At 50.1% G+C, this 26,642-nt stretch overlaps 1 protein-coding gene across 2 annotated transcripts in view; it reads right to left on the bottom strand.

Annotated features, from left to right (window-relative positions):
* Positions 1-26,642, bottom strand: part of LOC105488830 (zinc finger CCCH-type containing 18) — a 65,668-nt gene that overhangs the window by 24,191 nt on the left and 14,835 nt on the right. Inside the window, exons 3-9 of one of the 2 annotated variants that reach the window (XM_011753286.2) lie at positions 26,189-26,273; positions 25,271-25,342; positions 14,425-14,573; positions 14,039-14,131; positions 12,799-12,956; positions 3,436-3,553; positions 601-869 (exon numbers count right to left, since the gene is read on the bottom strand). In XM_011753286.2, the coding sequence (XP_011751588.1) occupies positions 601-869; positions 3,436-3,553; positions 12,799-12,956; positions 14,039-14,131; positions 14,425-14,573; positions 25,271-25,342; positions 26,189-26,273 (944 nt within the window). The remainder of the gene's footprint in view (positions 1-600; positions 870-3,435; positions 3,554-12,798; positions 12,957-14,038; positions 14,132-14,424; positions 14,574-25,270; positions 25,343-26,188; positions 26,274-26,642) is intronic. The other variant, XM_011753289.2, reaches the window with a different exon arrangement.

The following is a 26,642-nucleotide window of genomic DNA, read 5'->3' as shown; positions in this document are numbered from 1 at the left end:
CGGCTGTCCCGAGCCCCAGCGCCTGCCTGTCTCATGGGTCTTTGCTATTCCCCCAGCAGCTGGTAGCAAGGATCATTCTGCACCCACTCCACAAAGGAAACGGCAGGACCCCAGCCCTCCCCTGCATGCTGGCTGCTGGAGCGCCTCCCCCTGGCCAGCAACACGGACGCCCCACAGCACCTGAGCCCAGTCCCAAGCTCCGGGGGCCCGGCGTGCTTTGGAATTCAGAACTCTGCTGAGAACAGTAACATGGCGCCCAGGGTGTGAGTTACACACCATGCGTGGTATACAAGGGCAGTGTCTGTTAAAGCACACTGATGTTTGCATGTGGACTGTAAGCACTTTCACATCAGTGAGATCCCCTAGAACAAGAACAGCCTCCCAGGAGCTCAGGGCAGATGTCACCACCTTGGGAGTTTTACAGAAAGGCCCTGCGTCGGAGAGCTTTGGGTTTGGAACCACAGGTTCGGGCCGTGGGCCTGCACTCGTCCCCTGGGCTCCAGAGCTGTGGGCAGCAGAGTGGAAGCGCAGGTCGGGGGGCTAGGTACAGACTGCGTGCCGGACTCCCCATACCCCTGGGCTTCGGGAACCACGGTCTACCTTGGTGGCTGCGGGGAGCGGGGCTTGGGTTTCCCCTTCTCCTTCTCCCGCTCCTTCTCCCGGTCGCGGTCACGGTGCTGCCGGTCCTTCTCGTCCCGCTTGGCTCGCTCACGCTCCCACTCCTCCTTCCTCCGCTGCCGCTCCTTGTCGCGCTCACGCTCCCGCTCTCGCTCACGCTCCCTCTGCCGGCGCTCCCGCTCTCGGTCCCGCTCCCGCTCCCGCTCGCGCTCGCGCTGTCTGTTCTCTCTCTCTCGCTCCCGCTCCCTTTCCTTTGTTAAAAAGCCAAACACATGGGGACACAGTGCGTTATTTGGGTGACTGAGGCACTGAAAGCCCTGGCTCCAACACCACGCGATCTGTGTCACAAAATCACACCTAAACCCCACAAACCTACACACAAAACGCCAAGTGCACACGACTATGGCTGAACTCTGTGGTGGAGTACAGAGGAGATGGCGAGAGAGAGGCAGGATCAGGGAGCACCCTCCAGTGGGGATCTAATTCCCAACTCTCTCCTTAAAACACAATGTTAAGGCCGGGCGCGGTGGCTCAAGCCTGTAATCCCAGCACTTTGGGAGGCCGAGGCTGGTGGATCACGAGGTCAGGAGATCGAGACTATCCTGGCTAACACGGTGAAACCCCGTCTCTACTAAAAATACAAAAAAATTAGCCGGGCGTGGTAGCGGGCGCCTGTAGTCCCAGCTACTTGGGAGGCTGAGTCGGGAGAATGGCGTGAACCCAGGGGGCAGAGCTTGCAGTGAGCCGAGATCGCGCCACTGCACTCCAGCCTGGGAGACACAGCGAGACTCCGTCTCAAAAAAAAAAATAAAAATAAAAATAAAAAAAATAAAAAAAAAACACAATGTTAAAAACCGGGTCAGATGCCAAATTAGAGAAAACACGAACTAGGAGTGAAATCATCCCAACCGCCAATTCTAGACTAACTCAAGGCAGCAGTTCTGCAGTCACAGCCCAATGCCGCTGGGACGGATGGCCTTCTGCCATGTGGCCTGGGCAAATCCATTCGTCCATCCAGAGACGGGAGTTCCAGGCTTGTCCCAGGTGGGTGCAGCCACAGCAGTGCACATGCCCTGCCTCTGGAGCAGAGCGGGCATCCAAAAGGCTGCTCCTGTTCTTCTAGTACAATCCTCAGATGCCCTTTCCAACTTTCTCTTTGCTCTTACTCATTCATTTGCTCTAATATTCAATGTTAAAACTGAATAAAGTCCAATTACAGTGCACCTGACGAGTTTCAGGCTCGAGGCCTCTGCTGGGGAGATGTGGGGTGCACCCCCAGCCTCCCTGCTGCCCCTCCCTCAGACACAGCAGAGAAGAACGCAGTGGAAAGGGATTCCTGGGGCTTTCTCCCACATTCCAGGGTGCCCTGCCCAGGGGTAGGGAGCAGGACCCTGCAGCCCACCTGCAATGAGGAAGCTGCTCTATGGAGAGACGGGGCACGAGAGGATCGAGCAGGGGGACTTCTCCGGCACAATAGGGCCCTCTCCTCTCGGTGAGCTCACCCTGATGGGCTCCTGAGGAGACAGCCGCACCTGGTCCTCAAAGCTCATGACTGTCCCCGCAGTCACAGAGCAGGAACTACACAGCAGCTTCTAACGGACCCTTCCCTGGAGCACTTCGTCAAATCACCCTAACAGTTAAGATGAGGAACTCACAGTCTGAAGCACTTAATTCATCAATACGCTAAACTGAGGCTCAGACCAGGGAGATTTCCAGGGAGGAAATCTCAGTATAGACCAGTCTTCCATGAGAGCAGTGAGGTGCAGCAGGCCCGCAGGAACACACTTAACAAGCTGGCTGAAGTAGATGAAAACAGCCGCCACATCCTAAACGGGATCACTGAGGGGCAGGGAAGAGTGACACACCCGATCAGGGAGACACAGGCATCATTAAGTATACTGGCAAATCTCATTTTCAAAACCAGGCCGAGCTGGGTTCCGGGGCTCACACCTGTAATCCCAGCACTTTGGGAGGCCGAGGCAGGCAGATCACCTGAGGTCGGGAGTTTGAGACCGGCCTGACCAACATGGCAAAACCCCGTCTCTATTAAAAATACAAAAAATTAGCCAGGTGTGATGGTGGGCACCTGTAATCCCAGCAACTCAGGAGGCTGAGGCAGGAGAATCACTTGAACCTGGGAGGTGGAGGTTGCAGTGAGCTGAGATCATGCCACTGGACTCCAGCCTGGGCAACAGAGTTAACTCCATCTCCAAAAAAAAAAAAAAAAAAAAGAAAAAAGAAAGAAAGAAAGAAAAAGAAAAAACCAGGACAGGCGCAGTGGCTCACATCTGTAATCCCAGCACTCTGGGAGGCCGAGACAAGTGGATTGCTTGAGCTCAGGAGTTCAAAACCATCCTGGGAAACATGGTAAAACCCCGTCTTTACAAAAAAAATACAAAAAATTAGCTGGGCATGGTGGTGCATGCGTGTGGTTCCAGCTACTCAGGAGGCTGAGGCAGGAGAATCGCTTGAACCCAGAAGGTAGAGGTTGCAGTGAGCCGAGATTGCGTCAGTGCACTCCAGCCTGGGTGACAGAGTGAGACCCCATCTCAAAAAACAAAAAACAAAAACCCAAAAAAAAACTCCCAAAACTATAGCAAGAACCAGTTTTCAGGCAAGTCCTTGTTCAAATGACCACTGATTTAATCGCTGGCTCTGAATTAGTTCTCCATAACAATCAATTTGGTTTTGAAATTGGTACACTGTGCTGACTCTATAAGCTCATATAAAGCCCTATATTTTCTACTATAAATAAAAAGGGATGACTTTAATGAACAGATCATGAAGTTCATATCTGGATATTTAAGTCATACTTACTCGGTAATTATGGTACGGCTCTGTTTCTGTATACTGCACCCTGAAATTCTCATACTGTCCGCCACGCCAAAACCGCTCAATTTCATAGTCATAATAAGGGTCCGCATAAGGCTCGAGTCTGAAAAGGGCCAATGAAAAAGAACTCTCATCACTTAGGAACACTGGTATAAAAAGACCACATGAAACATTAGGGACAGAAAGTAACAGACCGTGACTCAGTGGGGTTTACTCCAGGAGTGCAAGGTTAGCTCAAGGTTAGGAAATCTATCCACAAACTACATGTAAGAGCAGGCCAAAAGTCAAGGGGTTCTTTTCACAGATGACAAAAATGTCTGACAAAAATTCAATAGCCTTTTTGATGAAAATACTCAAGAAAATAGGAAGTGAGGGCCGGGTGCGGTGGCTCATGCCTATAATCCCAGCACTTTGGGAGGCCAAGGCGGGTGGATCACCTGAGGTCGGGAGTTTGAGACCAGCCCGACCAACATGGAGAAACCCCGTTTCTACTAAAAATACAAAATTAGCCAGATGTGGTGGTGCATGCCTGTAATCCCAGCTACTCAAGAGGCTGAGGCCGGAGAATCACTTGAACCCGGGAGGCGGAGGTTGCCGTGAGCCGAGATCGTGCCATTGCATTCCGGCCTGGGCAACAAGAGTGAAACTCCGTCTCAAAAATTAAACAAACAAACAAACAAGGAAGTGATACTTTAGCATGATAAAAATATACTGACACACTTTGGAACTAAAGCCAGCACCTTACTCACTGGAGAACAGGAGGAGCTCCCCCAGGAGACTCCGCAACCACCTGTCCCTGTGTGGAGGCACCACCTGACTGGACAAGGGGAGCCCACAGACGCACAAGAACACACAAAAAAGGAGCAAAGCGAGCTCAGATTCGCACAACGATACGATGCTACACACGAAAACCCAGAGACCTGATAAAGCCAATTCAAATACACAAAAAAGAAATTTGGAAAGGCAGAGGATTAAAAAAATTAACATAGAAATCAGTGTCTTCATAGACACAGATTATAACCAGTTAGGAGGCAGAGTGGAGAAAACCACATTTACAAAAGCAACAAAGAAGAAAAAAATACTGAGGAATAAAATATTAACATATTTCACCAGAAACGTGCAGAGCTCATTCCTGAGAGATACGAAGCGCGCGTGAATAAATGGGGAGACGCCTGAGAGACACGAACAGTGTGTGAATAAGTGGAGAGAAGCCTTTGTGAATAAATGGAGAGACACCTGACATGAAGTGTGTGTGAATAAATGAGGAGATGCGGCCGGGCGCTGTGGCTCAAGCCTGTAATCCCAGCACTTTGGGAGGCCGAGACGGGCGGATCACGAGGTCAGGAGATCGAGACCATCCTGGCTAACACGGTGAAACCCCGTCTCTACTAAAAAGTACAAAAAACTAGCCGGGCGAGGTGGCGGGCACCTGTAGTCCCAGCTACTCGGGAGGCTGAGGCAGGAGAATGGCGTGAACCCGGGAGGCGGAGCTTGCAGTGAGCTGAAATCCGGCCACTGCACTCCAGCCTGGGCGACAGAGCGAGACTCCGTCTCAAAAATAAAAAAAATAAAATAAATAAAATAAATAGATAAATAAGGAGACGCCTCTGACACAAAGTGTGTGTGAATAAATGGGAGACGCCTGACATGAAGCGTGCATGAACAAATGGGGAGACGCCTCTGAGAGACACGAAGCGTGCGTGAATAAATGGGGAGACGCCTCTTGCACTGAGACAGGACAGCTCGGAATCGCCCACAAGTCAGTCCTTCCTATGCTGACTTATAAATGTAACACAATCCCAGCAAAAACACCAATGAGCCTCTTTACGGAGCCAGACAAGCTGACACCCAAGTTCATGTGAAAAATCAGACCCCAAGACCAGCCAAGAAAACCCTGGAAATGAAGACATGCCAGACACGACCTCTGAGATATTAAACATCCTAAAAAGCCTGTATAATTAAGCCAGTGCCATTGCAGCACATGAAAACCGGCGGCCAGAAGAAGCAGGCAGGAGGTCCAGACACAGACCAGGCACGCCCAGAGAGGTGGCGTCTCAGGGACAGAGGGGATTCTTCCTCGAACAGGGAGGGGTCAACTGTCCGGCTGCTGGGAAGGTCAGGCTGTCTTCCCCACTGCGCACAGGGTGGTGGGGTCTGCTCTAAGCTCCTGCCGGGGCCCACAACTCTGCACCTCCTTTCCTGCAGAGCAGAGGAAACAAGGTGCACACCAGCAACAGGAGGTCCCTGGACACTCCTCCAGGGTAGTCTCAGCCCCAGGCCAACCCACTGCTTTGCGTAGACTGGGTGGGAACCTGATGCATCATGGTTTGCGGTGGCTCCAGCTATGGGTGGCCACTAACACCCTCGAGGTCATCTCCTCAACTCTCCAAATGGCCTAGCACTGGCTCTCCCAAAGGACACAGCTTCAGTTCGTTCCAATCAGTCCGACCTCATTCAATCGAATGTGCACACTACTCAAATCACACTGAATTATGATACTCAGTAAACATCTGTAGAGACCTGTGGTGACATGACATCATGCTACATAAAAACGAAGAGGAAGCCTGGACAGCATGCGAGACCCCGTCTCTACAAAAATACAAAATTAGCCAGGTCTGGAGGCGCACGGCTGTGGCCCCAACTACTTGGCGGGCTGAGGCAGGAGGATGGCATGAGCCCAGCAGGGCAGAAAAGCCTTTCCCAAAATGAGTGTGAGGGTGTGTGTTCTCTGACAAGAGGGCTGTGCTGGCAAATTTGTTTTTGGGAAACTGCACTGAAGCAAAATGAAAAGGCCTCTTTCCTGCAGGCTTTCTGGCAGTCATGGGTGAGTGGATAGGAATGCGGCACACAGCATTTCCTCAGCGGGGCTGCCTCGGAACCATCTGCTCCGCAGCATGCGCGCTAGAGAACGTGCCACCACGGCACGCCACCGGGAACAGTAATCGCGCGCTAGAGAACGTGCCACCACGGCACGCCACCGGGAACCGCAACCGCGCGCTAGAGAACGTGCCACCACAGCACGCCACCGGGAAAGGCAACCGCGCGCTAGAGAACGTGCCACCACGGCACGCCACTGGGAACCGCAACTGCGCGCTAGAGAACGTGCCACCACGGCACGCCACCGGGAACCGTAATCGCGCGCTAGAGAACGTGCCACCACGGCACGCCACCGGGAACAGTAATCGCGCGCTAGAGAACGTGCCACCACGGCACGCCACCGGGAACCGCAACCGCGCGCTAGAGAACGTGCCACCACGGCACGCCACCGGGAAAGGCAACCGCGCGCTAGAGAACGTGCCACCACGGCACGCCACCGGGAACCGCAACCGCGCGCTAGAGAACGTGCCACCACGGCACGCCACCAGGAACCGTAATCGCGCGCTAGAGAACGTGCCACCACGGCACGCCACCGGGAACCGCAACCGTGTGCTGGAGAATGTGTCAACACGGCACGCCACCGGGAACCGCAACCGCGCGCTAGAGAACGTGTCAACACAGCACGCCACCAGGAATTGCAACCATGCCAACAACGGACTCCTCAGCACTATCGTGAAAAATTCTGAAACTCTCTTGAAATGAATTTGGAAGGGTATTTAATTCAATTTAAAAATAAATGCTACTGGGCAGTATCATGGTCTGCACAAACACTTCCCAAACTGTTTTAGGGAACCCAAAATGTTAATGGGCCTTTTGAGAAAAGGATTCTGTGATCAAGCAAGCTTGGGCAAAGCTGGCTCGCAGCAAACGGGAGGCTCGCGCCTCATTCTGCAGTCACCACTTAACCAGCCAGCACGAACAGCATCCTGTGCACACACATGCATTCTGCACTCCACAGACCCCACGTCCCCAGAGGTCTGGGCAGTGTCAGACTCAGCACTGGCACGTGGAGTGCACTACTCCTCGCTGGAGGGGAGAACCCGAGGTCCTGGCCGAGAGGAACTATTGGACACGCCCACCAGAGGCAGGTGGTTTCTGCCCATAGCCCTGCCCAGGGAGAGGCATGGCAGGTGAAAAGTTGAGCAATTAGAGAACGTGTAAGAATCAGACGTTTGGAGCTTGGAGATCACTTTGTTTAACCATTTCATTTCAATGACAAGGAAACTGGAGCTCAAAAAGTACTAGAAAAAGTTCTAAAATGTCAAACATGACCCACTTTTAATCTAAGGGTTATGCAATATTACACAATGAAATTGTGCATTTGCACAATTCAGGTTGAAATCGTGCTGACCTCAACCCAGGTGGAGGGAGGCTGTGCTCTGCAAAGGGTGGGAGTCAGGTGCTCACATGCCCCTGCCTGCTGCAGAGACCCAAGGTGAAAAGGAGGGTCCCAGGCAGTTCACTAAGGGAGCAGTGATGCAGCCCCCTGCTGCCTCTTGTCCCTCTCCCCACCCAGCATGGTCTGGGTGGTGCCCACCTGCCTGTTGCCCACCTTCCTGTTGCAATGTTGGCTACTGAAAGTGAAGGCAGGGGATGAGGTCCCCAAAGGCATGAAGAGGCCACAGCAATGCCTGGGCACCCATACACCCATCTGCCCTCAGAGTCTGTGGGACTGTGGGCTTGCCCATGTGGAGCAGGCCCTGTCTCACTCTCCAGGTAGCCCAACCCTCCCTCCCTGCTCATTCAGGGGGCTTCCCTACAGAGCACCAGCAAATCCCAGGGAAATCCACTTATACTCTCTCAGGTAAGCCTCTGGGACAAAGGAGGTGCTCGACGAGCATCTGGCAGACCTGTTACCTGAGGAAAGGGAGTGTGCTTTTTGAAAATTACTGTTCTGGTTTCTCTGTATCCCAGCCTGACATCCTACTCCAAAGAATAGCAGCCTGCACTCCCGCCTCTAATACACTGGCATGGCACCACTTCCTGTGCTGGGGGCGTATGGGAAGTTGGCAGGGCCCAGTCCGTGGCCCTGGCCATGGCCTGACAGCCTGAGGCTGATTTAATCAGAAACTCTGTTCACGGTGGAGCTACTCCTGACGACCGCATTTCTCACAGGTGACATCCTGTGCACACCAGAGGCCCCTCGTGTCTTTGGGTCACATGTCCCTATTGGACATGTAGAACATTCTGGGTACAGTAGCCCTATGCAAAGATGACATTTCTCTTTTTTTTTTTTAAGACAGAGTCTCACTCAGTTGCCCAGGCTGGAGTGCAGTGGCGCCATCTTGGCTCACTGCAAGTTCCGCCTCCCGGGTTCATGCCATTCTCATGCCTCAGTCTCTCGAGTAGCTGGGACTACAGGCACCCGCCACCACGCCCGGCTAATTTTTTTGTATTTTTTTTTTTAGTAGAGACGGGGTTTCACGGTGTTAGCCAGGATGGTCTCAATCTCCTGACCTTGTGATCTGCCCGCCTCGGCCTCCCAAAGTGCTGGGATTACAGGTGTGAGCCACTGCGCCTGGCCGTCATTTCTTAAAGTCTTACATATGTGAGAGTTTTTTGTTCTGTTTTTTGAGAGTCTCGCTCTGTCGCCCAGGCTGGAGTGCAGTGGCACCATCTCAGTTGCTGCAACCTCCACTTCTCGGGTTCAAGAGATTCTCCCACCTCAGCCTCTTGAGTAGCTGGGATTACAGGCACACATTGCCACGTCTCAAAAAAAAAAAATAAACAAACAAATAAACAAAATAAAATAAAATAAAAAAGATATGGAGTCTCACTCTGCCGCCCAGGCTGGAGTGCAGTGGCACAATCTTGGCTCACTGCAACCTCCGCCTGCCAGGTTCAAGCAATTCTCCTGCCTTAGCCTCCCGAGTAACTGGGATTACAGGAGCACACTACCATGCCCTGCTAATTTCTTCTGTATTTTAGTAGAGACAGGGTTTTACCATGTTGCCCAGACTGGTCTCGAACTCCTGAGCTCAGGCAATCCGCCCGCCTCGGCCTCCCAGAGTGCCGGGATTACAGGTGTGAGCCACCGCGCCCGGCTGCAAAGTATTATTTTTACTAAGTGATCCTGCTAGGAGAATTTTTAATTCCAAAAGAGATATAAAGAAAAAACAGGCTGGGTGTGGTGGCTCATGCCTGTAATCCCAGCACTTTGGGAGGCCGAGGTGGGCAGATCACGAGGTCAGGAGATCGAGACCATCCTGGCTAACACGGTGAAACCCCATCTCTACTAAAAAAAAAAAATACAAAAAATTAGCTGGGTGTGGTGGTGGGTGCCTGTAGTCCCAGCTACTCGGGAGACTAGGGCAGGAGAATGGTGTGAACCTGGGAGCCTACAGTGAGCCAAGATGGCACCACTGCACTCCAGCCTGGGCGACACAGCGAGACTCTGTCTCAAAAAAAAAAAAAAAAAAAAAAAAAAAGGAAAACAACAACAACAACAAAAGGAAAAACGATTTTCTTGTCCTTTACACAGTGTCAGACTATTCCCTGAAGACTTCTCGAACAGGCACCACATTCCACTGGTTCTACAACGACGTGTTTACTCCATCCCGCAGTAAGCAAAGCCTGCCTGCATGAAGGTGCTGCTACGTGACAATTATTTGCAAAACTCAACATCAGGTGGCTAACGTCTATATTCCCAGCAACTTAGAAGGCTCAGGCACGAGGACTGCTTGAGTTCAAGAGTTGGAGACCAGCCTGAGCAACATAGCAAGATCTCATGTCAAAAAGCCAATAGAAAACCCTCAACATTAGGGAATAAAATGACGTGGTATCTTTAGAGGGTTTATGTCCCTGGAATTACTTAAAATCAATGATTCTCGGAATTACCTGGAGGGCTTGCTTTTAACAAACCACTGGCTGGGCTCTCCCTGGAGTTTCAGACTCAGACTGTCCGGGGTGGGGCTGAGAACCTGACCTCTCACATACTGCTGGGACAGCCGTGGCTGAGGGTGAGGCGCCACGCCAGGAGGTCACAGCTATCAATCCAGGCTGCACTCTCCTCACCTGTGCAGCAGGGACATGGCCCTGACCTCGGCCTGCTGTGACCCAAAACAGGTCAGGGGCACCGGATGCAAAGCCTGTCACGCAGCAGGATTCCAGCATGCGAGTGTTGCTGGCTTGGCCTCTTCTGTGCCATGAAGGCCCTGGAGCCTGACGGCCAACTGGGCTGCCAGCCACCCTTCTGCACACCCTACAAGCTGTGGCCTGCTTTGCCAGCTGTTCCAGGTGAGGCCCAGCCTGCAGCGGGCACGGGTAGGACCGAGAAGGCTGGGTGACATGGGGAGCCACTCCTGCTAACAGCACGCACCAAGACGCCTGAGCTTGCAGCGCAGCTCCCTCCCTCCCTCTGGGTCTCAGCAGCCCAGCCACACTGGCTCCCTCCACTCACTGTTTTCCTCTGCAGCCATCTGGTGGACCCAACTTTCCCCTAGATGCTCTTTGTGACAATCATAGGGTGGTCTCCACCCTCCTGGCAGGACGCTGACTGACAGTTCTTCCCACTGTGTCTATCAGAAACAGCCAGGGCACCTCGCCACTGTGACACATGCACCCTGACCCTGTTCCCAGAGGTCCTGACTCACCAGGTCTCAGGGGAGGCCTGGCACAAAAGGCCTCAGGTTAACTGTAACATGCAGAGGCCGCACTATAAAAACAAACAAAACACAAACATACAGAAAAATCTGGCTCTCAGACACCAGTGAAAACCTTTCAGCCCTGACTGCCGAGGCTTTAGCATTTGGGGGTCCTCCTACAGTGTAGATACTGGCTCCTGGGAGAGAAGCTAGAGAGCCAGGAGTCAGCTTCTGTCACCTGGTGCCAGGACGGGAGACACCTGTTTCTGTAACCAACACTGATATACAACACACACACAGAGGGCACTCCAAAAAACCTGAGAGACCTGCCGAACCACTTCCAAGCAGGCAGTTTTCAGGTCCCTGCTCCAGTCAGGGAAACTGGAAATAGAGGTCAAGGATCATGCCCAGGTTCTAAGATCCATCATTCCATCATTCCTCACACATATTTATAGAGTCCTCTGTGCGCACGAGCTCTGGGGCAGGAAACACGATACGTACATCTAACAACAACAACAACAAAACACAAAGGCCTCCAGGGCTTCAGGAGACACCCCTGGGGATCCTGCAGAGTTTTGACTCGAATGCATCTTTCTGTGATCTGACATTCCACACGAAATTTAATTAGAAAATGTACACTTTTTAACCAAGTCTTTAAATACCTATCCCTTCAACCTCTAAGTTGTCACCTTCAGGGGCAGGTGTGGGCCACTGGGGCTTCCTCCCCCAACTCCCGCAGGCAGAAAGCCCAGGGGAGCCTGCTCGCAGCAAGAAGGCCTTGAGAAGGGCCTTGCAGGGCCAAGTCAACAGGACCGAATCCTGGAGTGCACGCACTGCACGCCTTCCTTTTCTGTGCGCCGTTTATTATCACTCCAGACAGAAATCATAGTGATTATGATTCCCTAATAGCTACCAGAAATGTACAGGGCTGCTAAGGCCTCAGCATAATGGAGCGCCAATTCAGATCTGAGCGAATTACAATCCAGTTCCCCGCCCTGAACCTCACCGGGCCGCCCACAGGCAGAGTTTTGTAAACAGCACTTTGTATGCCACGCAATCCCCCCAAGGTCTGACTTCCACCCTTCAACCTAGGCACTTCTTCTGTAAGACAGGATTTTTAAACACCAGGCATAAATGGGCCGGGCGCAATGGTTCACACCTGTGATCCCAGCACTCTGGGAGGCCGAGGTGGGCGGATCACTTGAGGTCAGGAGTCCGAGAACATCCTGGCCAACATGGCGAAATCCCATCTCTACTAAAAATACAAAAATTAGCTGGGTGTGGTGGTGTACGCCTGTAGTCCCAGCTACTTGGGAGGCTGAAGCAGGAGAACCGCTTGAACCCAAGGAGGCGAAGGCTGCAGTGAGCCGAGATTGTGCCACTGCACTCCAGCCTGGGTGACAGAGTGAGAATCCGTCCCAGAAAAAACAAAACAAAACAAAACAAAAACACCAGCCATCAATGCCCTGAAGGAGCCAAGCAGTGAAGACAAAACAGCACTGACAGCGAAGAGGCTGTAGCTGTTATGCTCCTGGCTTGTGGCAACCTCCACACATTTCCTGGCTCCCGCTAACGTGGGGAGGGTAAGGAGCCAGAAGCACAGACTTGGGAGGCTCCAGAGGCCTCGAGGACAGCCGCAAAGACTCTCAGAGCTCAGGATCCACAGCGGTGTGAGTGCTGCCAGTCAAGGCCCGCAGCACAGAGCCGCAACGCTTCCTTCCTAGAAGCAAAAAGCTGAGATGAGCTGTGAGAACCATGCCTGAACGCTCTCAGGCATGTCACTGCGACTCCAGCAAGCGGGGCTGGGCCCCAGCCGAGTGCACCCTGGGGCCCCGGACATGGCCGCAGGCAGGGAGGAACCGGAGGGGCAGGCGGGGCCATTCCTTACACTGTGTCTCTGACATCTCTCGGGAGCCGAGAATTCCAATCTCGAAAAGCTTCATTTTCTTTGTCAAATTCCCGTTCGTCTTCGCCAATGGTCACCGTAAACCTTTTCTCTTCAAAGTCAGGCTCCTGTTCTTTTCGGATAGTTGCTTTTTTTAAAACCTACCATTGTAAGAAGAAAGAAGTCAACACGGAGTGGAATACTGGGCGTCGCTGTTAGGAAACACAAAAGCGGCCGCCCCACCCGACCGCAGCAGCCCCCCAGGAGCAGGAGCTGCCGGCTGCAAGTGCTCGAGGGTGAGGGGCGGGCACAGCACAGGCGTCTTTCTGGGCAGGGCAGTCTGTGCCCGTCTCTGCATGAACAGCTGCCCCCAGCCTCCGTGTGCCCACGTGAGGTACTCATCACTTCCTTCAACCACCCTTGGAACTGAACTCACGGTTCAGTTACTCAGTGACAAGCAGCACGTGGAGTGGCTGGAGTCTCAGAGGGAAGGAGGTGACATGCCGAGGGAGTAAGGAGGAACATCTTGTCCATCATTTCCCAGCAGAGAGGCTGACCAGGAATATGAGGAAGCGGGGCTGGGTGCCGGCAGAGTGGTTCCCAGAGCTTAAGTTCATACACTGGGGCCAACATGGGCCTAGAGGGAGGGAGTGTGCAGTGACGGGGCCAGAAAGCCCCAAGCTCTCTCCAGAAGAACAGTCTCAGGAGCATGGGGCGCAGATCCCGGGGTGCGGCGAGGGCAGCCTCACCAGGCTTTCTGTGAGTGGCTGGAGACCGCACCCTGTGCTCCTGGGCAGCGCCAGTCGGGGGCCCAGTGCTGATCCAGCCCCATGAAAACAGTGGGTATGCCCTGGACTGAACTTCCTGGCCTACTGGGTTGCTGCCTGAGACAGTTAGATTTAATCCTCCACCTTTCTGGGCCTGGTGGCGCATGCCTGTAATCCCAGCTACTTGGGAGGCCGAGGCAGGAGAATCACATGAACCTGGGACGTGGAGGCTACGATGAGTCAAGATTGGGCTATTGCACTCCAGCCTGGGCGACAAGAGCGAAACACCCGTCTCACAAAAAAAAATAAAAAAAATAAAAAAATAATAAAGACACCACAGAAACCGACCCCTAACTTCGGAGCTTTTTTTCTGGGGCTTTCTATGGCTGTCTCTGGACTGAGGAAATCCCAGTTTTGTCAAGAACCACTCCTGTAATAGCATCTTTCTTGTCAGGATTTCTGCCGAATTCTATTACCTCTTTTGCATGCCGGAGTCCTCGTTCCCAGGCACTCTCTGTTGGGGGCTCTGGAGGGGGTGGAGGCAAAATTTCATCAACTACCGGCCCACCCTGTTGAAAAATGAGAAGGGAGAAGGTGAGAAAGTAAAACTTTCAAGTGTACAGAGAAACCAGACAGTAAAAACATCAACTACAACACCAGCTGGCCGCGTGTGGCCGCTCTCCTTCCACCAAGCCTCACTCCGTCCCCAGAAAGCCGAGGCCTGCTTCCACTCGGGACAACAGAAGCAGCTGAAACGGGGCACTGAGCCTGCGCTAAGGCACAGCGACTTGTCTTAAGCTTGAGATTCAGACAGAGCTCAGCTGGCTGATGTGCTAACAATGAAAGAAGAGGCATCACGCACCCAAGGGTTGGCGGGCATCAGCGGGTGAGGTCCGAGAGGCGGGGCGCCATTAGGCGGGAAGGGGTCGGCTTTGGTGATTAGGGAGTAGTTCCCCTTGTCGTTCACTCCAGGGTGTATAAACCTACAATTCATTCCCCAGGTACAGTTCCCTATGGAAACAAAAGTGAGATCAGAAAGGGTCCACAAGAGCCTAACTGCACAAGGACAGCTGCCGGGGTTGGGGGTGGGAGAGGGCAGAGGCCATGTTTACCCAGGCCTGATGGTGAGCCACACAGCAGCGGGGACTGAACGGGGAGGTGGGTGGGATAAGCCTGGAGAGGCTGAGCCAGGCAGCTGCACCTGCCCAGGCACAGCAGTTCCCCAGAGGCTGCCAGGAACCCATGGCGCCTTGGTCAGAGGAAACAGCCCGTTTCAGAGTCACTTTGTGGAGAGTTCATGCATACCAACTGTCTGAGTATTAATTTTCCCCTTAAACCAGAAAAGCCCCAGAGCCTTGCTTCCAGCCCTGGCCCAGGCTCATCTAGGTACACCTGGATGTTAACTGTATTTGTGCTGACACAGACATCAATGAGAAGCATTAACAATGATCAGAAGCCTGCAGGTGTGCTCAGGGTGCCCTTGGCCACCTCTGTACATCTGCATTTCTCTTATGAAAATTCTCACAGAGCATTTCAAGATATTTCTGGAATTTAAACAGGGCTTTTACACTTTGCTCATAAATAACAATCACAAACCTTCATCTTCAACAGAACATCAGAGTTAGTAAAGGAAACCTCGACTTTTCAGTGCAGAATATAAGACATCTAAGTGTTTAATTACTGAATCACTTTTTAAAAATGTACTTTTTTGAATAGATAATATGTATACATTGTTTAAAACCAAATATGGCATATAGTATCTAAGTGATTTTAGAAATTTTTTCAATGGGTTAACTGCAGTTAGATTTTAAATCATTTAAAATTTTAATCTTAAACATCATTAACACTTAAGCTTGCATTAAAACCAACTCAACACAACATAATAACAATATCAATCCAAATTAAACATGAAAGAAAGTAAACTTAAAATTGCTTATCTGGAAATGCAAAAATGACAAACTAATTTTTAAAATTTCTAAAAGCATTTCAGAGATCACACATAAGTCAAAAGAGATTGGGAGGCCAGGCACAGTGGTTCACGCCTGTAATCCCAGCATTTTGGGAGGCCGAGGCGGGAGGATCGCGAGGTCAGGAGATCGAGACCATCCTGGCTAACAGTGAAATCCCATCTCTACTAAAAAAAAAAAATACAAAAAATCAGCCTGGCATGGTGGCAGGCGCCTGTAGTCCCAGCTACTCGGGAGGCTGAAGTAGGATAATGGCGTGAACCCGGGAGGTGGAGCTTGCAGTGAGCCAAGATTGCGCCACTGCACTCTAGCCTGAGTGACAGAGCGAGACTCCATCTCAAAAAAACAAAACAAAACAAACAAAAGAGGTTGGGAAATGTTATTCTATAGGGGGTTCAAAAATCCAGAGCCTCAGAGAGATTTAAAGAAAAACCGACAATGCAGTCATACATCTAAGAGAGACTCAACATACCACAGAGCTCTTCATGGTTTGCCTCTGAAAATACCCATGCAGTATTCAAAATCACGTGTGTAACTAAACAAGTAACAAAAGCTCATTGTAAAAAATGTCCAAGTACAGAAAAGTGCTGACAACAGAAACCACAGTTTTTCTGTACTCCTTTTTCCTGTTTTTCAGACGGAGTCTCGCTCTGTCACCCAGGCTGGAGAGAAATGACGCAATCCTGGCTCACTGCAACCTGCACCTCCTGGGTTTCAGCGATTCTCCTGCCTCAGCCTCCTGAGTAGCTGGGATTACAGGTGGACACCACCACGCCCAGCTAATTTTTATATTTTTAGTAGAGACAGGGCTTCACCATGTTGGCCAGGCTGGTCTTGAACTCCTGACCTTGTGATCTGCCCGCCTCAGCCTCCCAAAGTGTTGGGATTACAGGCATGAGCCACCGCACTCGGCCTCTGTACTACTTTTTCATCTAGAATATGTATCTAGGTGGTGGCTAAATGTTATTGTTCTTCTATTTACAAAAATTTTTAGGACATCACCTACGAACCTGCTGTCAAAAAAGATCCTCTCACTGATATTGGCAGGGGGAGAAAAGAGGAATAAGGCAGAAGAGAACAAACCAGCAAGCACCGAAGAGCAAGCCGAGAAGGTGAGCGTGGGGCTGCCACCAGACACTAGACGCTGATGGGTGACAGTGTTCAGCTCTCGGGGGCCACCTGCCCAGGGGGGCTGAGCGCTGCCCTGCCCCTGGCCAGAGTAAAGGGGAAGATGGCTCTGGAAAGCAGCACAGTTGGCCTGCACATCTAGCTGGGACACACCTAAAGCATATGTCAGGCAAAAAGAACACTGCTGTCCCATCCACCTTTTTAAAATGTGAACTTTTATCTGTGTAGGAACACACCCAACTGTTGGGAATGTGGGAAGAGGCTTTAGATTTTATTTTCTCGACTTCTGCCAGTCCATTTTTCCTTTTTTTTTTTTTTTTTTTGAGACAGAGTCTTGCTCTGTTGCCCAGGCTGGAGTGCAGTGGAGTGATCTAGGCTCATTGCAACTTCTGCCTCGTGGGTTCGAGCAATTCTCCTGCCTCAGCCTCCTGAGTAGCTGGGATTACAGGTGGACACCCCCATGCCCAGCTAATTTTTGTATTTTTAGTAGAGATGGGGTTTTGCCATGCTAGCCAGGCTGGTCTCAAACTCCTGACCTCAGGTGATCCGCCCGCCTCGGCCTCCCAAAGAGCTGGGATTACAGGTGTCAGCCACCGTCCCCAGCCTTACTTTCATAGTTTAAAAAGCAATTTGTTAAAAAAAAAAAAAAAATTATCCGAAAATGGAAGCAAAAATAAAGATCTTCTGGTATACAAACCGTATACTCTTCTGTTTCTAACTGGGACTTCAAACCCAGAATTTATGTGGATTGTGATTCTAACAGTATAAAGACAGTCCTGCAGATATTGTGTACAAAGACACGGCCTCAGGCCAGAAGAGGACAAGGACAGAGGCCACTGGAGCGGGGCAGAGGCAGCTCCTTCACTGCTGAAATGTCTAATACTATTTCTGGCTTCAAGGCAGGATGATGGTCTTTGTCTTCACTGGAATGTCAGCACAGTAGCAACTGTTTGTTTTTGTTTTTTCTGAGACGGAGTTTTGCTCTTGTTGACCAGGCTGGAGTGCAATGGCACGATTTCAGCTCACTGCAACCTCTACCTCCCAGGTTCAAGTGATTCTCCTGCCTCAGCCTTCCAAATAGCTGGAATTACAGGCATGCACCACCACGTCTGGCTAATTTTGCATTTTTAGTAGAGATGAGGTTTCTCCGTGTTGGTCAGGCTGGTGTTGAGCTTGCGACCTCAGGTGATCCACCCACCTCGGCCTCCCAAAGTGCTGGGATTACAGGCATGAGTCACCGCACCCGGCCAACTATTTTATTCTTATTAATCTTCATGTCTGTGTAAACATTGTGTTATTTTACATATATGAAATATTTCATAATAAAATGAAATACTTGTAAATAAAAAATATCCACCCACTCTAAAAGGTACACTGTGAAGTCAACCTCCTACCCCACGGCCATTGCCAGAGGCAGTTATGAATATACTGGGGCTCCATCCACCAATCATTTCCCCTTTTACCTGAGAATATAAATCATGCTCTGTGTTGAGCCTCTTTTTTTTTTACTGAACAATGTAACTACAGAAAGGGAACCTGCATGCTCAGCAGCAACAAACCCAAACTGAATCAGGGAAACAGACAGGAAACGTGGAAAATCCAGAAACTAAACAGAGACGGCAGGAAGTGAGGCTCAGCTCACGCTCCAGCACAGCCCACATGAAATATCTTTAAATGTCTCTTCTGATTTTGAATACGGTAAATATCCATTCCGTTTCCTTGGTTCACATGGGTCATTTCTATTGACGTGTATAACGGTATTAGAAATTGAGAAAGGCCTTTAAAGATAACTCATTATTGAACAACAACAAGGTATCCGATAGATAGTAACCAATATTTATGAAACTAGTTTAAAATACTTGGTGAGAGGAGTGGCATTCTTTGCCTTTTTGCGACTCCCTTGAATGCTGACCCCGGAAAACCCCTGGCCTCCCATCTGTGTGTGATCGGCCATGAAGGGCTGCTGTGGCTGAAGCAGGAGAGGACATTACAGACCCACTTAGAGACTCAGCTAGAAAGGGAGGGGCATCTAAAAGCCTTTTCAGATGTGCTGAGAGCTTCTTCCTGACACCACACTCAGCATGGGAAGGCTCCTTACAGTGAGCTGCAATCGAATCCTATCACCACCCTTTCCCAGCTTGGCTTCTCTGAAATCCATTGGTCTATCTTGAACTTTGAAAGGGTCTTTTACAAAGGCATGATTCTGTGACATCCTGCAATGGTCACCTGAGAAAGTCCTGACTCACCGAGAAGCTGGTGAGCACACAAACCAATTTTCAACTGAAAGCTTCAATTTTAATACTGCTAACACTGTCCGTTGTTCCCCTTGAAGCCGCGGGCTCACTTTGTTCCTGCCAGGACCCGGACCTGCATGCCCCGGCATGTCTGCCAGTCTTCGTCATGAATGTGTGCTCCACGGAGAGCGCACAGGGTCAGCCGCAGCTCAAGCCTTGCACGTGCTGCCCTTTGAGGCCGCTGGACTTGAGTGCTGGCAGGGGCTCTACCGGCGCTGCCACTCCGCCATGCTGAGTACTGAGAGACATGCACAGTAGGACCCCTCCACTGCTTTCTGGCTTTCCACAATTTCAGTTACCTGTGGTCTGAAAATATTAGACAATTCCAAAAATAACTCCTAAATTTTAAATGATGTTCTGTGTTGAGTAGCAAGATGAAATCTTGTGCCGACCTCCTCTGTCCCACCTGGGACACGAATCCTCCCTTTGTCCAGCAGATCCACGCTGTCAACGACGCTAACTGCCCACTAGTCATCTAGCAGCCCTCTTGGCCACCAACAACCGTTGGGAGCACGGTGGTGCTGTGCTCACTGTGGCTGTGACCCACGATCACTGGGGGCAGATGACCTTCCTCCTGATGCATCGGCAGGAGATCACGAGGAGCCCAATGCCACATGGCAAGGCCTCCATGTCATCATGCGAGCGTTTCATCTCACGTCATCAGATGGCTGAGTGCAGTAAAGTGAGCTCTTCTGAGAGACCATGATCACATTTTTATTGCAACTGCTCTATTTTATGATTGGCTATTGCTGTTAATCTCTTACTGTGCCTAATTTATAAATTATATTTTATCATAGGGATGTACTTATAAAATCATGGAACTGTATACTTAAAATGGGTCAATTTCATGGCACATAAATATTACTTTAGTAAAGTTTTTTTAAAAGACCTTATAAATAATAATAAATAAAACATCTGTACTCAAGTGTAAGATTTAATTAAATTACAATTCTTACTACTACAGCACAGACATGAAGTAAAGTGGCATGGGAGGCCGAGGTGGGCGGATCATTTGAGGTCAGGAGTTCGAGACCAGCATGACCAACTAAAACACAAAATTTAGCCACTACCAAATTACAAAAATTAGCCAGGCATGGTGGCCTGTGCCTATAATCTCAGCTACTCAGGAGGTTGAGGCAGGAGAATAGCTTGAACCCGGGACGCAGAGGTCGCAGTGAGCTGAGATCATACCACTGCACTCCAGCCTGGGCAACAGAGGCAGACTGTCTCAAAAAAGTAAAATAAAAATAAATAAATATAGTTTTGACCTCAGGGTCCCCTGAAAGGGTCTCAAGGACTCCCAGGGGTTCACAGACAACACTCAGACCTGCTGCTTTAAACACAGTTTTGCAAGGATTCAAAACTGAGCAAAAGACGTTTCTTCAAGGCAGACCCAGGACAAATGAGCTACCGAGCACATGAAAACAGACAGCTCGGCACAAACCTTCAGGGAAGGCAGATCAAAAGCCAGGAAGGTGTTACCTCCCACCACTGGAATGGCTACTACCAAAAAAACAGAACAGAGTACTGGTGAAGACGTGGAGAAACTGGACACCTCCACGCTGCTGCTGGGAAAGTCCAACGGCAGAGCCACTGTGGAAAACAGCCTGGTGGCTCCTCGAAAGATGAAACATACAACCACCACGTCGTCCGCAACTCCACTGCCAGGCTGCTCGCGAACGAACTGAAAGCAGGGTCTGGAGAGAGACTTTTACGCCCATGTTCACAGCAGCTCTACTCACAATTGCCTGGAGGTGGAAGCCACCCAAGTGTCCATCCACAGATGAGGATACACCCCCACGCGGCTACTCCACACTAAGAAATAGAGGTCAGATTTTTTTTTTTTTTGTGAAACCAAGTCTCATTCCGACACCCAGGCTGAAGTGCAGTGGTGTGATCTCGGATCACTGCAACCTCTGCCTCCTGGGTTCAAGTGATTCTCCTGCCTTGGCCTCCTGAGCAGCTGGAATTACAGGCATGCTCTACCACGTCCAGCTAATTTTGTATTTTTAGTAGAGACAGGGTTTTGCCATGTTGAGCAGGCTGGTCTCCAACTCCTCGAGTGATCCACCCGCCTCGGCCTCCCAAAGTGCTGTGATTACAGGCATCAGCTACTGCACTTATTATCCAATCTTAAAAAGGAAGAAGGCCAGGCATGGTGGCTCACACCTCTAATCCCAGCACTTTGGGAGGCAGGGGCAGAAGGATCCCTTAAGCCCAGGAGTTTAAGATCAGCTTGCATAACACAGTGGGACCCTGTCTCTACAAATAATAAAGTTAGCTGGGCAAAGTGGCATGCCTGTAGTCCCAGTCACGTGGAAAGCTGAGGCAGGAGGACGGCTTGAGCCCAGGAAGTCAAGGCTGCAGTAAGCCATAATCATGTCACTGTACTCCAGCCTGGGTGACAGTGAGATCCTGTCCAAAAAAAAAAAAAAAAAAAATCCTGATGACCGATGAACCTTGACGACATATGCTAAGTAAAATAAACCAGTCACAAAAGGACAAATACTGTATGATTCCACTTGTACGTGGTACTTAGAACAGTCAGCATTCAGAGACAACACCACCGCAGGTGCTAGGAGGCTGGTGGGAGGAATGAGAAGTCGTTTCACAGGTACAGAGTTTGAGTTCTGTAAGCTGAAAAAGTCCTGGAGATGGATGGTGGTGATGGTTATGACACAGCAACATGAATGTATTAACACTGAACCGTACACTTAAAAAATGGTATTCCAGCCAGGTGCGGTGGCTCACGCCTGTAATCCCAGCACTTTGGGAGGCTGAGGCAGGTGGATCACAAGGTCAGGAGATTGAGACCATCCTGGCTAACACGGTGAAACCCCATCTCTACCAAAACTACAAAAAAATTAGCTGGGCGTGGTGGCAGGTGCCTGTAGTCCCAATTACTCAGGAGGCTGAGGCAGGAGAATCACTTGAACCCTGGAGGTGGAGGTTGCAGAGAGCCGAGATGGCGCCACTGCACTCCAGCCTGGGCGACAGCGAGATTCTGTCTCAAAAAAAAAAAAAAAACCGAAAAGGTATTCCACCACAATTTAAAAAAACTGGGGGGAGCAGAGCCAAGGAGATCAGACCCAAAAAATGGACTGGGATGCTTGTTCACTGAGGGATAAATCAGAAACCCAAAGTAGGGGCCGGGTGCGGTGGCTCACACCTGCAATCCCAGCACTTTCGGAGGCTGAGGCAAGGGGATCACCTGAGGTCAGGGTTGAAGTTCAAGACCAGCCTGGCCAACATGATGAAACCCCATGTCTGCTAAAAATACAAAAATTGGTTGGGGGTGGTGGCAGATGCCTGTAATCGCAGTTATTTGGGAGGCTGAGATGAGAGAATCGTCTGAACCCTGGAGGTGGAGGTTCCAATGAGCCGAGATCTCACCATTGCACTCCATCCAGCCTGGGTGACAGAGTGAGACTCCGTCCCCAAAAAAAAAAAAAAAGAAAGAAACCCAAAGTGGGACACAGATTAAAGAAGGTGCTACTTACTCCCCTGTGGACACAACTTTGTGTCCAATGATCCAACTGAGGCCCATGAGAGGTAAAAACAGTCCATGAAGAATTACAGCTCCAGTTGTTGTGTACGTGCCGTGGAGCTGGGCAGGCGCAAACAAAGCCCCGATCTCTAAAATGTGAGCGAGTTGTGTTCCCAGTGCATTCTGTTGTCAATTGGTCACAAATCTCAACGTGTCCACTAAGCGATTATATCACAACGTGTCACAGAGATAAAGCTAGGAGAGGCCGGGGTAGTGGCTCCTGCCTGTCATCCCCATACCTTGGGAGGCTGAGGTGGAAGGACTGCTTGAGCCTAGTATTTGAGACCAGGCTGAGCAATATACTGAGACCCCATCTCTACAAGTAATCTAAAAAAGAAAGATGGGCTCTTGTTATGTTGCCCAGGCTGGTCTTGAACTCCTGGGCTCAAGTGATCTTCCCAACTCAGCTTCCCAAAGTGCTAGGATTACAGGTACGAGCTACCACACCCAGCCACCAACTTTTTTCTAAGAAAATAATTTTCTAATTTTGATACAATTCACATAACATAAAATACTCCCATTTAACGTGTACGATTCACTGGTTTGCAGTATATTCACAAAGTTGTGTAAGCATCACCACTAGCTAGTTCTAGAACATTCCATCACCCTAAAGAGGAAATTCTGTACTCACTAGCTATTACTCTTCACACCTAGCTCAGGCAATGATGAATCAATCTGCTTTCTGTCTCTGTGGATTTGTTGGCTTCTATGCTCCCTTCTGTCACTCAGCATGTGTCTTCAAAGCTTGTCCACATTGTGGCGTGAGTCACAATCTGCTTTCTGTCTCTGTGGACCTGTGGCCTTCTGTGCTCCCTTTTGTCACTCAGCACGTCTTCAAGGTTTGTCCACATTGTGGCGTGAGCCAGTGCTTCATTCCCTTTATGGCCAAGCAGCATTCCAGTGCATGGACAGGCCACACTTGTTCATCCATTCCTCAGTTGTCGGGTACCTGGGTTGTTTCTTCTCTTTGGTTACTGCATGTCATGCTGCTGTGAACATTTGCACACAAGCTTTCACATAAATGCACGTGTCCATTTCTCTTGGATGCATACCTGGAGTTGAACTGCTGGGTCATACAGTGAGTAGCCAGCAGCTTCTGAGGAACTATCTTCTGAAGCAGCTGCACCGTTTTACCCTCTCACCAGCAGTGAATAAGGGCTCCAACATCTCCATATCCTTGCCAACACAACAAACTTCATTTTGTTTTTAAAATAACTGGTTGTTATTGGAGGGATCATAAACTGATGAATTTCAATTTCATAAAAACTGCAGGTAGGCAGAAACATTTAAGTCCAAATTTCTCACAACAAAGAAGCAGCAGGAGACATGATCTAGAAAACGATAAGAATCAGCCACTTCCTCTGTATCGTATTACCTCGCTCTACAGAATAAAAATACTTCTGAAATGAGTTATTGATAACGCCTGATTAAGCCGCAAAAATGCTGCCTTATCTAGCTTCTGCTTTCTTTTTTTTTTTAAGAGACAGTCTCATTGTTGCCCAGCCTGGAGAACAGTGGCACGATCATGTCGCAACTGCAGCCTCAACCTCCCAGACTCAAGTGATCTGCCCCCCTCAGCACCCACCCCCTACTCCCCACGTAGCTGGGACTACACGAGCATGCCACCAGGCCCTGTTAATTTTTCATTTTTTGTAGAGACAAGGTCTCACTATGTTGCCCAGGCTGGTCTCAAACTGATTTCTTGACTGTAGAAACCTTCCACATGGTCTCACTCACTGAAACCCAAACTCAGTACTTAGTCTAACTTTGGGGGCACCACCTTCCAATTCTGACCAACCCACGTGATGTGCAGGGAGACAGGATCCTGTCTGTGTTCATCCAGGCATCTCTCAGTGAAGGGAATGAAGAGTTCCAGTAACGATCTTTCTTCATCTGTTTTGTGCTTCTGTTGTTAAATTCTGGAACTACCTCAGCAGTGAGCCCCGAGCTCCTGGTCCAGAGTCTCCCTGCCCTGGTGGATGCTGCAGCCTCCTGCTGTCGGAACCTAAGGCCAATGCCGACTGGCTGGCCAAGCTTCTGAGTCACACTGCCACCCAGAGACCAGAGCACTGCACTGTGATGGGTGCTGATTCAAAATGACTGCAAATGTGTACACATACATGTGTACAGATTTTTCTCCATCACTTTCATACAGAAATTTGCAACACTGATGTCATTAATTCCCACACTATTATAAAAAAGAGGTCTGTTTAAATTTAAATTTTCTGAAATACCGACACTTCAAATACCAAAGCTTTTAAAAAATTGTAAGTTTACTTTCCAAAATCTACTGCACATTTCTCTGCATTCTTAGCAGTGTCTGTGACAATCTACGGCTCTAAAGTCTACTGCCCACACAGGCTTTCCCCAGTGGGGGCCCCTCACATGCACGTGTGACTTGGGTGAGTCAACTGTTTTTGCTTGGCAAAACCAAGCAAGCACACACCCACAGGAGCGAGCCTGACCCGGGGTTCCCATGAGCCCCACATCATCAGGTCATCTCTTGCACAGGGGCGTTCTCGGCTGCTCTAAGAGCACAGCCTGCCTCTGAATGATGGGACTCTGCCACACCTCAAGGGTGTGTCCTGTCTGTCCCCGATGCTCGATTGGCTCACGTGCCTCTAAGGAGGTTGCGAACAGCTCTCTGCCCCTCAAAGACCCCCTTTCCTTCTGGCTTCACAGCTGTGTTCTGGATCCAGGAGAAGGAAGTCTGGCCTCTGGAGTAGGGGGACTTTAAGGTACTGAAGAGAGTGAATATAGCGTATTTTGTACCTTTAACCTGGCCTCTGAATGGTATGGAATTGGATATTGGTGGAAGAAGAGTGGATAATGGTGTCACAACATCTGGAAAAGAAGTACAGGAAGCTCTTGTGAGCTTTAGACGGCACACACAGGCTGGCAGTGACAAAGTCATCTATGGGCTTACAGCAAAATTGAGAAAAACATCTTCCCACTTCTCCAAGGGGAACGCTCAATTACAAGAAATACACCAAAACTACTGCTGCACATCAAAGATACCCTTACAAGCTGGAAATTCTCATTTCCATTTCCGAATCCCCCAAGACATTAAGCAGCGAAACAAAAAGCCCTAACATCATCAGGCTAAAGAGTTCCGCCACATTTTAAAATGGGTTAGCCCAGATTTTTCTGACAAGATTTTCTTACACCGCCCCCTGCTGCAGCTCCTGAACTCACACCATTACTTCTACAGGAGAGAGCCCTGCTGCCTTCAGCGGCCATCTCTGGCCATTTCGAAATCCATTCCACACCAACAAACGCTTCGGACACATCTTACAGGAAAAGGGGCCATCTCTACAGAGGTGGGGAAAATGCTAATTCTGGTGTCTAGAACATTCGGCCTTATGAAAAGGACCACTTTGAAAAATGACTGATGCCATCTGCATTGTAGTTATGGGTCTGCTGCGATCGGAAGGGTCTGGGGCCACCAGTGTGAGAATGAGAATGACCAGGCTGCTCCCACCAAGGCAGTCATTAAAGTGATGAAAGCACCAATACAAGGGCCTATGGTTTACCATCAATATTGCCACTGCCACCACTACCACCACCTAGCCAGTCTTGCCCAGAGAACTGCCTTGAGCAGCGCAGGGCCCGCCAAGGTGAGCCAGCACCACAGCCCCAGAAGCTGGGGCCCCAGCTGACTGCGAGAAGGCCCCACACGCAGACAGTTACCTTTCATGAAGAACCGGCAGGTGGGACGAGGTCTCACCTTCCTGTCACTGGGGTCCTTCACTTCACCTTCTTCCAGGTCATCATCCTGAAACAGAGAACACCATCTGAACGTGGGGGAGGCATCTATCAATCAGCACTGCTTTCTCCAAACCAGAAGGGGCAGGAAGCCTGGTGTGGGACCTGGATATTGTGACAGGAATTGAATTCACGTCAATTTTCCAAACCTTAGGTCCCAGATCTGCACAGCAGGGAAGATCAGAGCGCGCCCAGCAGCTCCAAGCGTCCCGCCGCAACACCAAAGAGGAACGCCGTGCAGCACACGGGCACTCTACAGAGCAGCTCTCATGACGTTTCTCTTAACTATCAACTCTGGGCAGGAAATAGTAACACCTCAGGGTTTTAAAACTGTTAACATTTAAATAAAATTTGGAGAACAAAATATTTTATGTCCCTT

Source organism: Macaca nemestrina, chromosome 18 (assembly GCF_043159975.1).
Source record: "Macaca nemestrina isolate mMacNem1 chromosome 18, mMacNem.hap1, whole genome shotgun sequence".
Classification (NCBI taxonomy): domain Eukaryota; kingdom Metazoa; phylum Chordata; class Mammalia; order Primates; family Cercopithecidae; genus Macaca; species Macaca nemestrina.
Note: the sequence above shows the minus strand (reverse complement) of the source record. Positions and strands in the feature narration are given on the sequence as shown.